The following is a 14,870-nucleotide window of genomic DNA, read 5'->3' on the forward strand; positions in this document are numbered from 1 at the left end:
ATCAAATTTGAGCGAGTAATCCAAATGTTAAAGATTACACAAAACCCTGTAGGTCTCTAACTAAAAGAGAAGCAGACAACTGATCGAACTCAGCCGAAGTCTTGCACAATTGTATGTGGAGCCATATTCTAAATAGAATGCAAACTGCTCTGCCAAACTTATCCAAGTTGTAATCCTCAAGACCCAAGTTCTTCCCACGTGTGTCAATTGAAGTGGCCAAAATGGCCACTTCAATTCAAAATGCAGCATTGAATTTATAAGAACCACAACAAATGGTTTATATGCCAGGATGAACATGTTAACTGGAATGTATCTATCTATATAAAAATATTTACTCTCTGAGTGGTTGGCGTTAGGAAGGGCATCCAGCTGTAGAAACTCTGCCAAATTAGATTGGAGCCTGGTGTTGCCATCCGGTTTCACCAGTCCTCAGTCAAATCGTCCAACCCATGCTAGCATGGAAGGCGGACGTTAAACGATGATGATGATGATGATGATGAATACATGTCCAGAGCATTGCACTGTACTCTATGCAATTCATCACAGTATATCAGAGTGTGCAGTATGGTACTGAACACAGTGGACACATGCTATATATAGAATAACAGATACATGGGTTATGCCAAGTTGTTTGACTGACTGTTTATTGTATTTCATAAGCCTGCTCAATCAGAACTGACCTTTAGTTATACAACAAACAAGTGCAGTGGGATCTCAAAAAGATTCATAGAAAACCAGGACTTTAGATTATACCATATCAATCAGAGAATTTAGATATAAGAACAGTTCACAAGTTGCAGTTAGTTTCTGTTATCAAGGTGACATAAGTATTGTGAAGATAAAGTAGACCAAACAAAGAAGTCCGGCAAGTTCTAAGTGCTGTTAGTAATGAACAATCTTGTTCATTTGTTAAGGATGGACCTGAAACCAATGATCTTCTTAATCATAAACCAATGCCTGTGCCATACAGAAATGAAAGAAGTATGATTTGGTTGATGTATAACATCATCCTGCATGAAAATACATAGAAAAGGCAGCTGTATTAGTATCAAAAGGTGTGTATATGGAATGATAGTAGCACATTTGTCCTTGCAGATACAAAGGTACGAATGTAAGGAAACATGAAGAACCAGGGAAAGCTGCTGAGATGCTTAAAATATCTAAAGTAGAACATGCGCAGTCAATTAGGAAGCACAAGGAAGGCACTATCTACAATGACTGGTGGAGCAGTATCATTATCAACCTCTACAAGGAGAAAGGAAATGCTCTGGAAAGAGACAACTACAGATGCATCAAACTAATAAATTACATTATGACTGTTACTTAAAGCGTTTCTGTACAACTGATTAGGAAATGGATTGGTCTAGATGAGATGCAGTTCATGTTTGTGCCAAAAAGGGGTATCACTAATGCCCTGGTGAGGAAACTACAGGAGAAGCATTCAGCAAACAATAAGTCACTCTATCTAGCTTTTGTCAATCTGGAGAATTCTTTTGGCTGGATTTGAAGCTTTATAGTCTGATAATCACTAAAAAACACTAGGTATAGACAGCTGGTTTGTGAAAACTGTACAAGACTTGTACAGATGTGGTGTCAGTAACTATCTTTCAGGACATACTTCTCAACATCCTTCTGTCTGTTGTAATCTTCCAAGCCATAACATAGCAGTGAAGGTGGACAGATGTTCCAAGGAAAATTGGACCCATACACTCATGGAAAATTGGACATAAAAATGATGATAACAGCAGCATTGGAAATTGGAATATATAACCTCTACAATTGGGTCTCTCATGACTATTAGATTTTTTTGAGTCTCCATCTAACACTTACCGTCTCCCTTCTTCACTTTCTCGTCTGTCACTCACCTCCTTTTCTATCAATGCACCTCCCTATTATCACTATCTTTTTCCATCATGACACATGCAATGAGTGTTGGCAATGGATTTCATCTGTCCATATTTAAAATCCTACTCCTCATCACTCTTTCACTCATTGCTTTCTCCTCTATCACTCACTGATCTCCATCACTCTCTCTCTCATACACATTGCTTCTCCCTCAGTCAGTTTTTCTCCCCATCAATTTCCCACTTCTACTACACCCTCTTACCTTTACCTCTCCCCATCACATCATTGTACTGTTTCTATTCAGTCTTCTTAACAACAATCGTCACACAGCTATCACTCCCTCATTTGCTTCCTTCCAGTATATTCTATTCTATTATCCTATTTCCATCCAATAAGAAAGAAATAACTGTACAGAAGCAACACAGAAAGCACTCTGTTTAGTCTTGCTCTGAACAAGACAACACTCTGGTGCTGGTAAACAAATGATTGGAGACATCATCGGATAGAGAAGATTCTCTAGTCTTGCCAAGGTCAAGATAACATCCCTACTGCTGGTGCCATGATAAAGTGCATCGAATACACTCTCAAAAGTGATTGGGAATAGGAAGGGTATCTAAGCACAGAAACCATGACAAAAAAGAAAAACATGCAAATAAGAAATGGTCTCCAACCCCACTAAGAGGGCAGTAACTTTAATAAGAACTGACATGAGCTGTAACAACCCATAAAACCCATACTAGCATGAAAAAGTAGAAGTAAAAACCATACCATATGTGCTGTGGTTTGTTGTGATGTTCCTATTGTTTTATGTAAGATGTGTGCGGTGCCTAGTAGTACTATTTTCTGTATGTTACATATATTTGTTAGTCTTGGTGTGTTTGTTATGCATTAGTCTGAATATTTTTTATCATCCCTAATCCGTCTGTTATGAAAGGAACTGTTTCTGTTTTTAGACTCCACATTCGAGTTACCTCTATTTCCAGATCTTTGTATTTTGAAAGTTTCTCCATTTCTTTTAGAGAAACGTTGTCATCTGCTGGTATTAATACATCAATTAGAAAGCATTTGTTTTTCTTGATGATCTCTGACAACTATAACTGGCCTATTGACCTTAATTTCTCTATCTGTGTGTATTGGCATTATTATTATTATTATTATTATTATAAGTAGTAATAAATATCTAAATACTCAGAGATAACAAAAGATTATCAATATTTACCTTTCTGTAAATGTCATCATTTTCTGAGAAATCACCAGCAAATCTTGGAATTACATGAACGTGAACATGCTGCAACAAATTTAACATATAAGTATAAATAATTTCTTTAGACATGAAAAAAACACATTGAACAATGCAGATAAATCAAATTTAACCATTTCGCATTCAGATTACTCTGTCCAATGTAATGCTTATTAATTTACATTGTTTACGAATTAATTATGCATTATCTCACAGCTTCGAGATTTCAATGATGTAATTGTTTATTGTTAGAATGACACTGTAGAATAAGTCTGAGAAGCCAGATCTAGCTGGTTTGAACATAAAACGGGCAGAAAGGTTAGGCTGGATATAGTTTGTTTAAATGCTAAAGGGTCAACAAAAAAATATATAATTATTTTCATTTTTTTCAACCAGTAAAAAAAAAAATTGCTCATAAGCTATAAAAGCATATTGGAATGAGACAGAGATCATCATTTAATGTTCACTTTTTCATGTTTGCACAGATCAGACAGAATTTGTTAAGGTAGATTTTCTATGGCCAACTGCTCTTCTTGTCACTAACCCTCACCTGCTTACATGCAAGTTAGTATATCCTCTGGCCAGACATGTATTTTTTTTACAGAAGACTAAATCACTTATATCACAGTAATGCTCATTTTAAATCATTATATGATGTCAAGACACAGGTACACATATACATCTAATTGTCAGCTCCTGTCCAACCCATGCCAGCATAGAAAGTGGACGTTAAATGATGAGGATGATGATTATATATATATATATATATATATAAGATGTCACTTAGGTATAGCAATACTAATAACATGGTGTTGGGACTCAATATACATATGCTTCACAATAAAGTATTAGTTGCATATTGAGCATACTAAGAAATTGCATAAATGACAAGAAAACAGGAATTATGCAACCAACTTCCTTAGCTTACAGTTGTTTCTGCTATAAGATACAGTGCGCTCAGAGATAAGTGCAGATGCTTCACCTTATAGCAGAAATAGATGTAAGTTAATGACATCAATTACATTATTCCTGTTACCTCGTCATTTATTTAATTTATTATTACATTCACTCCCCCTCTCTTTCACATACACACAATGGGTTTCTTTTAGATTCCGTCTACCAAAACCACTAACAAAGCTTTTGGTTGGCCCAGGGCTTTAGGAGAAGATATTGTACAGCAATACTCAACCAGAAACTATTTGGTTGAGAAGCATGTTTCTTAACCACATAGCCATGCCTGTACATGGAGGGTAAAGTTTATAATGCAACTTCCTGAATGAGGCACTTTTCTTTAAAAATCCTTGTTGTTTAGCACTAGCTTGGCTTTGACAGATCAGACCATCAAAGGCATTCCAGCAACCACTATTTCAGACAGATTATTATAAACAGCATTATCCACAGCATGTCACCATCTCACCTTTTATCACAGTCCTTCATTTCATCACTCACCATAGTCTTTCATTACTCACCATGGTCTTCTATCACTTGTCACACACAAGTTGAGAAAAACCAGGACTAGGTGTATTTCATTACACCACTATCACAGGTCTACAACTAGACTGAAAAGTTAACTATCATCACTATGGTTTAATGTCCACTTTTCCATGCTTGCATGGATCAGGCAGAATTTGTTGAGGCAGTTTTTTCTACAGTTAGATGCTCTTCCTGTTGCCAACTCTTATCTATTTCCAAGCAAGGTAATATTTCCCCATGGTCAAACATGCTTTTCAAGGCAGACTGGAAACAAACAACATAGCTTATATGATGATGAGGATGATGATGATGTTTGCTTACAATCATCACATTATGTCATAACAAGGATGCACACAAACACTGTATCATGTGCTATTACTTGCTGAAACCATATTTCCTTCATACATTCCAATCTTTGATATGGTTCCTCCAAGTAGATACCATTGTTATTACCAACCACTTTATAGTATGTACTGGATGCATTTTATTGTGCTACCGACACTAGAGAACTTGTATGATAGAATCCACTCGATGAGATATGTTAAATAAAATTAAAAAATTTAAAAACCAATTACTCTTACCTTAACACTTTGTCCTGCTTCTAGGCCATCTTGAATAGCAAAAGTCAGAGAAGTTCCATTAAAATGTTTCTTGACTACATCACCGACTTTGCGTGCTGTACACCATAAATCAGATGTATGCTCATCGCTTACCTCAGAGAAACTAGAAACAACTGGTTTTGGACAAATTAAAACATCTTCAGTAAAAGTTAAGAAAATAACTTGAACATTGGAACAGAAATTAAAGCAGGTTAGCCATATGCCAGTTAGATGTATGAGAAGTAGAGGTTTCATACTAAAGTAACTGGTTCATGTGACATCAGGGAACCTGTGAGACACATGTCTAGGGGATAGAGGTATCGAATCTCCTCCATGGCCCTTGACAAGTACTGCCATCCTGAGCTGAGCTGGGCATAATGGTGACTAAGGGGTAACTCTGTACTCCGCTTGTCTTTCACAGGACTAAATCATTAAAAATTTGTAGTGGTTACAATAACAAGATAAAAGAAAATAGACAAGCAATTATTTACAATAAAGGATACGTCCAGGTAATACAGGTTTGATGTTGACAAATGCAAAAGAAAATGGTGTATTAAGAAACACTTGTGTTGAAGGAATATCAATGTGACCAAATTTATATGTTTCCTGTTCATCTACAGTGGTATTTTCTAGTGAAAAACAAAAGGAAATTTAAGATTATTTCAGTCAACTTATGAAAAACAACCTCATTTACCACGAAAACCTGGCCATTTCTGCCATTTCATTAATTTGTCCTAACATCATAACAACCTCCGCCTACAATACATTTATTATATTTTAGCTTTTACTTGTTTCATCCATTGGACTGTGGCCATGCTGGGGCACCACCTTGAAAGGTTTTAGTCAAACAAATTGATCCCAGGACATATCTTAAACTTGGTACTCATGCTATTTGTCTTTTTGCTGAAACACTAAGTTACAAGAATATAAACAAACCAACATCGGTTCTTGAATGGTGGGGATGGGTGACAAACAGACACATCTATACACGCAGACACACACACACAATTGGCTTTCACACAGCTTCCATCTCCCAAAACTCACTTACAAATCATTGGTTAACTCAGGATTATAGTAGAAGACACTTGTCCAAGGTCTCATGCTTTGGAACTGAATCTGATACTACACAGTCACAAAGCAAGCTTCTTCATTACACAGCCATGCCTGTATTCAGTGACACTTTTTATTTTTGCAATTTTATGGCCATTTCCTCCCCTGGCTTGGATAGGGATACAAACCCAAACATTTCCATGAAATAAATTTTTGAAATATTTTTTTTTCTTTTTTCATTGAAACTAAATGCATTTACTGTGATCAAAAGGTTGTTTAAACTGAAGCACATTGAATAAGGTACCATAGTAAGCAAGACAACAGTTACAAAAATTTGAAGATACAATACTGACACAAAATTGCACTCTATTGTTTTTATGATTTTGGACAGGCCATTATTCTATGTACTTCATCATCATTTAACAGCCATTTTCCATGCTGACATGTGTTGGATGGTTTGACAGGAGCCAAGAAGCCAACAGACTGTACCAAGCCCCAGACGTCTGCTTTGGTATGGTTTCTACAGCTGGATGCTGTTCCTAATGCAAGCCTCTTTGCAAAGTATAGTGGGTGTTTTTTCATGGCACCAGCACTAGCAAGATCACCACAAGACAAGACACCTCACTCAACTGAAGGTGGGATGAGGGTTTAGTATTGAGGGAGGTGGCTTTCTGCCAGGTGATGAGAGGTTAGAGTATGTTAGAAAGACAGAAACAGGTGTCTTGCAGTAGAAGGGGTACATGGCTATTCCAGTTGGAAAAACAGAGAAGATGATGAAGGGGTATCAGGAAACACCCTCTATACATATTTAGCTACAAGGAACAGGTACCAGATCATACAGTAAAGTTACCTGTGAATGTTACCTATCCACAAGAAGATTTATTTTCTTCATCCCTTGCATGCCATACAACTGAAAGTGAGCACTGTCTCACAGAGAGGAAAAAAATAAGAAAAGGTAAAAAGAAAACAAAATCTGAGGTATAGGTTGTTGTCATCATCGTTGCAGCAGTGTCGGAATTGTACACTGGTTAAGCTTATAGTTGTAACTCTATCTACACTATGGCCCAGGTTGTGAGGTTATCAATCAAATCAACCTGATTGAATATACAGTAATCCCTCACCTATCGCGCATTCAGTACATCGTGGATTTTTCTGGTTAATATATGTAAATTTATACTGCGGACTCCTCAGTATATCTGGGTTTCTGTGGCTGATAGCTATTTATATTTTTATAGATTTTAATTATTTCTGTGGAAGGTTTTGGGATGTAAAATCCACGATAGTTGAAGGATTACTGTGCAACACTAGGATTGTCCTTGAGTAGTTGTTCTAGTGTCAATGTTGGTATACACTCACTGTGGTGCAAGGAAGGTCAGGGTTCAAGATGTGAGAGAAGCCTGAGAAAAGAAAGGCATATAGAGAGAAAGAGAGATTAGAAAAGGTAGAAAGAAAAGATGAGAGAGAGAAGAGAGAGAAAGAGTCAAAAGAGAGGAAAAAGATAAAGAGGAGAAAATATAAGTAGAGAGGGGGAGTGCAAGGGGAAGCAATCAAGAAACAAGAGAGATTTTTTTTCTACTCTAGGCACAAGGCTCGAAATTTTTGTGGAGGTGGGTGCGGGCAGTGATTAGATCGACCCCAGTACACAACTGGTACTTAATTCATCAACCCCGTAAGGATGAAAGGCAAAGTCAACCTCGGCAGAATTTGAACTCAGAACATAACGACAGGCAAAATACCACTAAGCATTTCAACTGGCATGCTAACGATTCTGCCAGCTCACCGCTGGTGATATTAACAATCATCATCATTTTATCATCCGCTTCTCCATGTTAACATGGGATAGATTGAATTTGTTGAGGCAGATTTTCTACAGATGGATGCCCTTCCTACCACTAACCCTCACCTGCTTCCAACAAAGGTAATATTTGGCCCTGAACAGACATGTTTCCATTGAAGATGGGAAACAAAGGATGTTGCTTGTCTGATATTGATGCTCATGTATAACTATCACGTGATACCAAGGCAAGAAGATACTATTACCACACCACACATACATACAGATATACATGAGTTTCTTTCAGTTTCCATCTACCAAATCCACTCACAAAGCTTTAGTTGGCACAAGACTATAATAGAAGACACTTGCCAAAGGTGCCTTGCAATGGGACAGAACCCAAGACCAATGATTTGGAAGAGGCTTCTTAACCACATAGCTACCCCGATGAGATTGATGCCTTTTTCCACATTATTCTTCCTCTCAGATTTATTTTAATGCATCTGTTGAAACATATGTCGGTGATATGGTGATATAAATGATTTAAACAACATCTTGAGTGTTTGTCTCCATTTTCCATTATTCTTATGTTCTGCAAAACAAGTCTCACTTCTCAGAATTAACTCCCACGCAAGTGTGATTACTAATTCCTTAGGCGCTTATGTGACATTTGGGTACCTTGTAATTATTCTTCTTGATCTTTCCTTGTAAACTGAACATTTATATACATACACACACACACACACACATATATATATATATATATATATATATATATATATATATATAATCACCATCACCATTTAACATCAATTTTCCATGCTGGCATGGGTTGGACAGTTTGACAGGAGTTGGTAAGGCATGACTTCTATGGTTGGAGATATATATATATATAAATACACACATACACAAACTTCTTTCAGTTTCCATCTCCCAAATCGACTCACAAGACTTTGGTCAGCCTAAAGTTATAGTAAAAGACACTTGCCCAAGGTGCCACAGACTGGGATTGAACCTGAAACTATGCACCCAGTATAATCTAGAGAGGGGCTTGTGTTAGAATGGCTTCCAGCAGTAGAAACTATGTTGAAATAGAACATACAACATGTGGTCCTCTGGCCTATTTAGTAGTGCATTCATCATCATCATCATCATCGTTTAATGTCCATTTTCCATGTTGGCATGGGTTGGACAGTTTGACTGAGGTCTGGAGAGCCAGTGGCTGCACCAGGCTCCAAGACTATGATAACCCTTCCAACCATGCCACCACAGAAAGCAGACATAAAATGATGACAATTAGTGATGACAGTAATGGAACGATGAGACAGAACTGTTCCTCAGACAATTTGGCAAAGATAAAAATTCTTACCAGTGGAGAAAGAATATATTTGATTGTAGAGGTCATTACGTCTGTGGTGCCAAACAGGCATCTCTAATCGGACATCATGTAATAAATCCATATTGATTTCTGCAGTACATAGCCCTATTCCTTTACTACATTCAGCAATAATGCTTCCCCATGGATCAATTACCTGTTGAAAATATGGAGATGTACAAAAATATCACATGACAGTGAGTGCAGAAAAGAATAGGCTTTGAGATTAAAAAATGATGAAGTTATGGAACCCCGCCTGCCATATGTATGCACACATGCATATCATGACTCATATATAGATCACTTTCCTGATATTTGTACATAATTCTATGCACTGTACATGCACCTTTGATAAATTGTAGTGCACCTGAGCACTATAAACAATAATTTCATTATTATGTAGTTTATGAAAGATAAAATGAGTAATATAGGTGGTATGAAGAAGAGTGATGACTGGAAGAGGTGGGTTCAAACAGAAGTGGAATGCAGTTAACAAGTCAGTGATGCTGAATAGCGAAAAACAGAAGAAAGTGGGGTGGGTGGGTGCATAATATAACAAAGTCTTCTTTTTCTTTTTTTTTTTGTCCACTATAGGTTGATGAATCAGTTAACTCGATGGATTCCTTTTGAATATCTGACACCTTTCAATATATTAATAATAGCATACAATTAATCAAAACTGTGCCATTCCAATTCTACCAAAGACATTTTCTAGACAAAGCTAAGAAATAGATTGTTTTGAAAGAGTGGAACTCTAAGTTGATAAAGCTACAAATTATCATCAACGTCATCATCTGGTCAAGTTTGCTTGACCATTTTTAACCCATGCATGCTTTCCATCTCAATCCATCATTAGTTGAGGGAGGTCTCTGGAGAGGCATCTAGTGTTTATTGTGAGTTGACCTACATAGGTTGTGTTCAGACAACCTGCTCGAGTACGGCCATGCTTTGGCATCCATAGCAGTAGATCTCTTGCCAGCAATGTCCTGCAAAGTGCAAGTGCCTTTCCCTTATAATGATGGAAATAGGCAGAAGGTTTTCATACAAAAAGCTATAAGTAATAGCATGTAAATATAATAAATAAAAAATAAATATCGCCCTTTTAAAGCCTATCCAGGCTCATGGGCCCAGTTTCCCGGTTTCTATGGTGTATGTGTTCCCCCCAGCTGGACGGGACGCCAGTCCATCGCAGCATTACTCAAGGAACAGGAAGAAAGAGTGAGAGAAAGTTGGGGTGAAAGAGTGCAACAGGGGTCACCACCACCCCCTGCCAGAGCCTCGTGGAGCTTTAGGTGTTTTCGCTCAATAAACACACACAACGCCCAGTCTGGGAATCGAAACCGCGATCCTCCGACCACGAGTCCGCTGCCCTAACCACTGGGCCATTGCACCTCCACAGCATGTAAATATAGGGCTACAAAACACTTGGGTAGAAAACTTTGAAGGCTGCTTGTAAATATAACAGATATTCTAGCATGGACAGCCTTTGATTTCTTTTTATCAAAAAGGATTTTTAAACCAATATTTAAACACTGTCATTCATAGCTTTATCTACTTCAAATCCCACCAGTAAAAATGAATTATTTCACGTTTCTTGAAGTTTCTAAATTTTTATGATGTAAACAATGTGTGTGTGTGTGTTGTAAATAAGTGAGTAGCATGATGGAGAAAAAAAATAACCAGATCAAGGAATTACTGCAGTGTTTTAAAGTCTCTTTATCCCTTTTAAAATAATATTGCCCAAGATATATTTTCTGATCTGTGGCAAAATGTCCTTAACAAATCAGCCATTTCACTAAGAGATGGTGCCATGCCCATGCTGGTGCCACATAAAAAAGCACCCATGCTGGGGCCACATATAAAACACCCAAGCTGGTGCCATGTAAAAAGCATCCAATATACTCTATAAAGTGGTTGATGTTAGGAAAGGCATCCAGTCATAGAACCCTTGCCAAAACAGACAGTTGGAACCTGGTGCAGCTCTCCGTCTGGCCAGCTACTGTAAAATCACCAGCATGGAAAACACCTTAAATGATGATGATGATACAAAATACAAAATGGCAGTATATGACTGTAATTATAGAAATACTTTTTTTGCATCTTTTTCTCACCATTGCATGTCCATACGATGAGCGTTTCTTATTATGTCGGCCAACTTGTGCAGCTGCTATAACATAGCACTGGCTTTCAATGGCACGGCTCCGAAGTAATGACTGGAAATATAAGCAAAACATATTACAGAATACAGTATGTAGATATATATTCAGACACACACATACAAGGTACAGCAGAAAAATCTGCGGATCTTTTTTAAAACAGGGGCCACATTTTTCATTAATGTTTTACGTAGTGTTTTTGGTACCGAAAGGCTTTCAAACTTCGTATACTTATCTATTTTGTGTTATAGAACAGAAAAATATTTTTGTATTCGAATTTATTTCATGTAAAAAATTGTCTTATTTCGATAATTTCAACCAATCACTGACAAGTATTCAGTTGTTTACATTTACTCCTTTGGCTGATTAAGCGGTGTAAAGCGTATTTAATTTCCATAGCTTCGTTTTGCTTTTTTCTTTTTAAATTTGCTGTTTTACCCTAACCCTAACCCTATCACCGATAGAATTGTTTCAGAATCATTTGTTTATGTAGTCGGCACTTATTGTATATCGGCTGAATGGACGTCAGTGATTGGTTGAAATTACAGAAATACGACAACTTTAACATGGAATAACTTAGGGATTTCTTTTTTTTTTAAGAAGACTAAAAGAAAAAGATGTTTTATATGACACATTCTACCAGTGTTCCAAGTTTCAAAGTGTTTCGTTAATGAAAAATGTGGCCCCCGTTTTAAAAATGATCCAAATCTGCTGTTGAACATTTATCAAGAATGGTAACTCTGGGAGACTTTTTTGCTCCATACCCTGAATACACACATACAAAGCAATAAAAAAAAATTTAGAATACAAAATTTCTGAAAGTGGACGGCAAGAACAAGAATAATGTGTTCCAAAGAAAAGAAAATGCATTACAATTACATTGTAACTTTATTTACATCTGCCCTCTCCTAGCATATAACCACCTCCCTCAATAGTGCACCCCAATTGTCAAGGGGTTTTAGTCTTGCAAGCTGCAAAGTGACCTCACTAGTGCTGGTGCCACAAAAAAAAATGCATCAAGCACTCTCTGTAAAGTGGTCGGCATTATGAAGGGCAACTGTGAGGCTGGAGGAACCAGATGGCTAGATAATGAACAGTCATAGGAACCAAGTGAAGCAAACACTGGAGTATGATGCAGTCCTCAGACCCACCAAATGTTATCAAAACATACAAATCATGCCAGCATGGAAGACAGGTGTTAAATGAGAGTATAAAATCTTAGGTAAGGTGAGTTAAATGCTGAGAAACAACAACTCAGCCCTTCAGAAATATACAAAATTTAAGATCTGAGTAAATTGAGCCTTACATGTTCAATTATTGATTCTCATTAGTCACCTTGTTTCAGTTTTGGTTGTACTAAGATCAGATATATTTTTTCTTTTGTCTGATACAACTTCAATGTTACAAATTACAAGGAGTCTCTCCAACAAAAAAACAAAAAACTGAAGGACGCCTGTTTTCTACTCTTTGATATAATGTTGAGCTATTTCAGTAGCTTTTGGGAGAAACTGAATAGAGCTGTGCAAGCCAAAAAATAGTTTTTTATCAATGAAATTGCTGGCATTGTTAAGTCCACTTCACAACATTTATCCCTTTATACCTCCGACAAATGTCTTCTAATACAAGCACAGGTGAACCCAAAACTTATGAATGAAATTGAATAGACAGAATCAGTGTGGAAGCCTACTGAGTAGAGTGCACCTGTCCTTGAGTAGCAGACATAAGCTCTTGTCTTGTTTAACATCACTCCTTGGGACTTGTGTGATTTTAGTGAAGTCCACTCTGTTGTAGGCATTCAGACAAGGTCCCTTGTCTGAGGAAAACTCAACATTTTGATGAACTGCTTCCTACTTTAGTAACCACAAGTTAGGGCTCTATGCTTCTTTTCTCCCACCAGTCTCCAAAAGTCCTACCAAAGTCCTCTCACTAAGTCACATTTTTAACGATTTTAATTTCACAAAAATTTTACAGAACAAAGCAGTGAATTACAGCACCTTGGCAATGTTTTCTACCTTCTTTAACCCTTTTGATACCAGTCCACCTACAACCACACCTGATTCTATGATACAAACATCCTGTTTTAAAGTGATCTAAATTAAAACCATCCTTTAAAAATTTATGTTCCAAACAACAGATTAATAACGACAAAGTTATTTGACTAAATTCTTTATTATTTTCAAAATGAATTGAAACAAAGGCAGCGTATTCTAACAGAAATAAGGTAAGAAAAGGGTTAATGATGCTTACTTCCCAATGAGCAATACCAGTTGGTTCCATGAAAGCAGAAGGATAAGTTAATAATTCTGCACCTTGTCTGGCCAAAATCAAAGCTAATTCTGGGAAACGTAAATCATAACACTCAAAAGAATCAAGGAAAAATAGAATTAGAATTAGTTTAGGGTCTTGAGGTTCATCATCATCCTTTAACCATTTAACATTTAAAATGGCCATATCCAGCCCAAATATTCTATCAATTTTATGTTCAAACTAGTCAAATCTGGCTTCTCATACCCACCCTACAAGGCCATTCTGAAAATAAACAAAGACACATTGAAATCTTTAAACTACAAGATAATGCATAATTAATTCAAAACAATGTGAATAAATAAGCATTACATTTGATAAAGTCCACTTTCCATTTTGGCATGGGTTGCACGGTTTGACAGAACCGGGAGAGCAACAGGGCTGCATCAAGCTCCAATGTCAGTTTTGGAACGGCTTCTATGGCTGGATGTCGTTCCTAATGCCAACCACTTTACAGTGGGTACCGAGTGTTTTGCTCAAGCACTGACTCTTTCAACAAAATCAAGAAATCATGAATTTTATTATTTTTATTTTTATCTATGTTAGTATAGGTGGAGCGGGTTTCTACCTGCGTACATTTGTACACTGCTAGAATAACCGTATTTACTCCACTTACTACACTAACCACTCAGCACATAGCAACATTACTTCTAAGGCGACAAGTATCTGTTATTATGTATATTTACCTAGTGATTCATTACTACTTCGGTAAGTACGGTAACGGCTATCACAAGGTTCTAAGGTTAAACTATATATATATCCAGAGTTGTCTCCCATGCTAGCTGAAAGAGTCAATACAACGTTAGTTCTTAAATGTATTTTCCCTTTTACTCTTTTACTTGTTTCAGTCATTTGACTGCAGCCATGCTGGAGCACCGCCTTTAGTCGAACAAATCGACCCCAGGACTTATTCTTTGTACGCCTAGTACTTATTCTATAGGTTTCTTTTGCCGAACCACTAGGTTACGGGGACGTAAACACACCAGCATCGGTTGTCAAGCGATGTTGGGGGGACAAACACACAAACATATACACACACACACACACACACACA

The 14,870-nt window shown here is 37.1% G+C and overlaps 1 protein-coding gene across 4 annotated transcripts in view; it reads right to left on the reverse strand.

The window, feature by feature from the left end:
- Positions 1–14,870, reverse strand: part of LOC106872182 (deaminated glutathione amidase) — a 45,008-nt gene that overhangs the window by 3,889 nt on the left and 26,249 nt on the right. For all 4 annotated transcript variants that reach the window (XM_014919078.2, XM_014919080.2, XM_014919079.2 and 1 more), the window contains exons 5-10: positions 13,760–13,870; positions 11,468–11,569; positions 9,351–9,513; positions 5,661–5,786; positions 5,140–5,315; positions 3,065–3,133 (exon numbers count right to left, since the gene is read on the reverse strand). In XM_014919078.2, the coding sequence (XP_014774564.1) occupies positions 3,065–3,133; positions 5,140–5,315; positions 5,661–5,786; positions 9,351–9,513; positions 11,468–11,569; positions 13,760–13,870 (747 nt within the window). The remainder of the gene's footprint in view (positions 1–3,064; positions 3,134–5,139; positions 5,316–5,660; positions 5,787–9,350; positions 9,514–11,467; positions 11,570–13,759; positions 13,871–14,870) is intronic.

This window comes from Octopus bimaculoides, chromosome 4, assembly GCF_001194135.2.
Source record: "Octopus bimaculoides isolate UCB-OBI-ISO-001 chromosome 4, ASM119413v2, whole genome shotgun sequence".
NCBI lineage: Eukaryota > Metazoa > Mollusca > Cephalopoda > Octopoda > Octopodidae > Octopus > Octopus bimaculoides.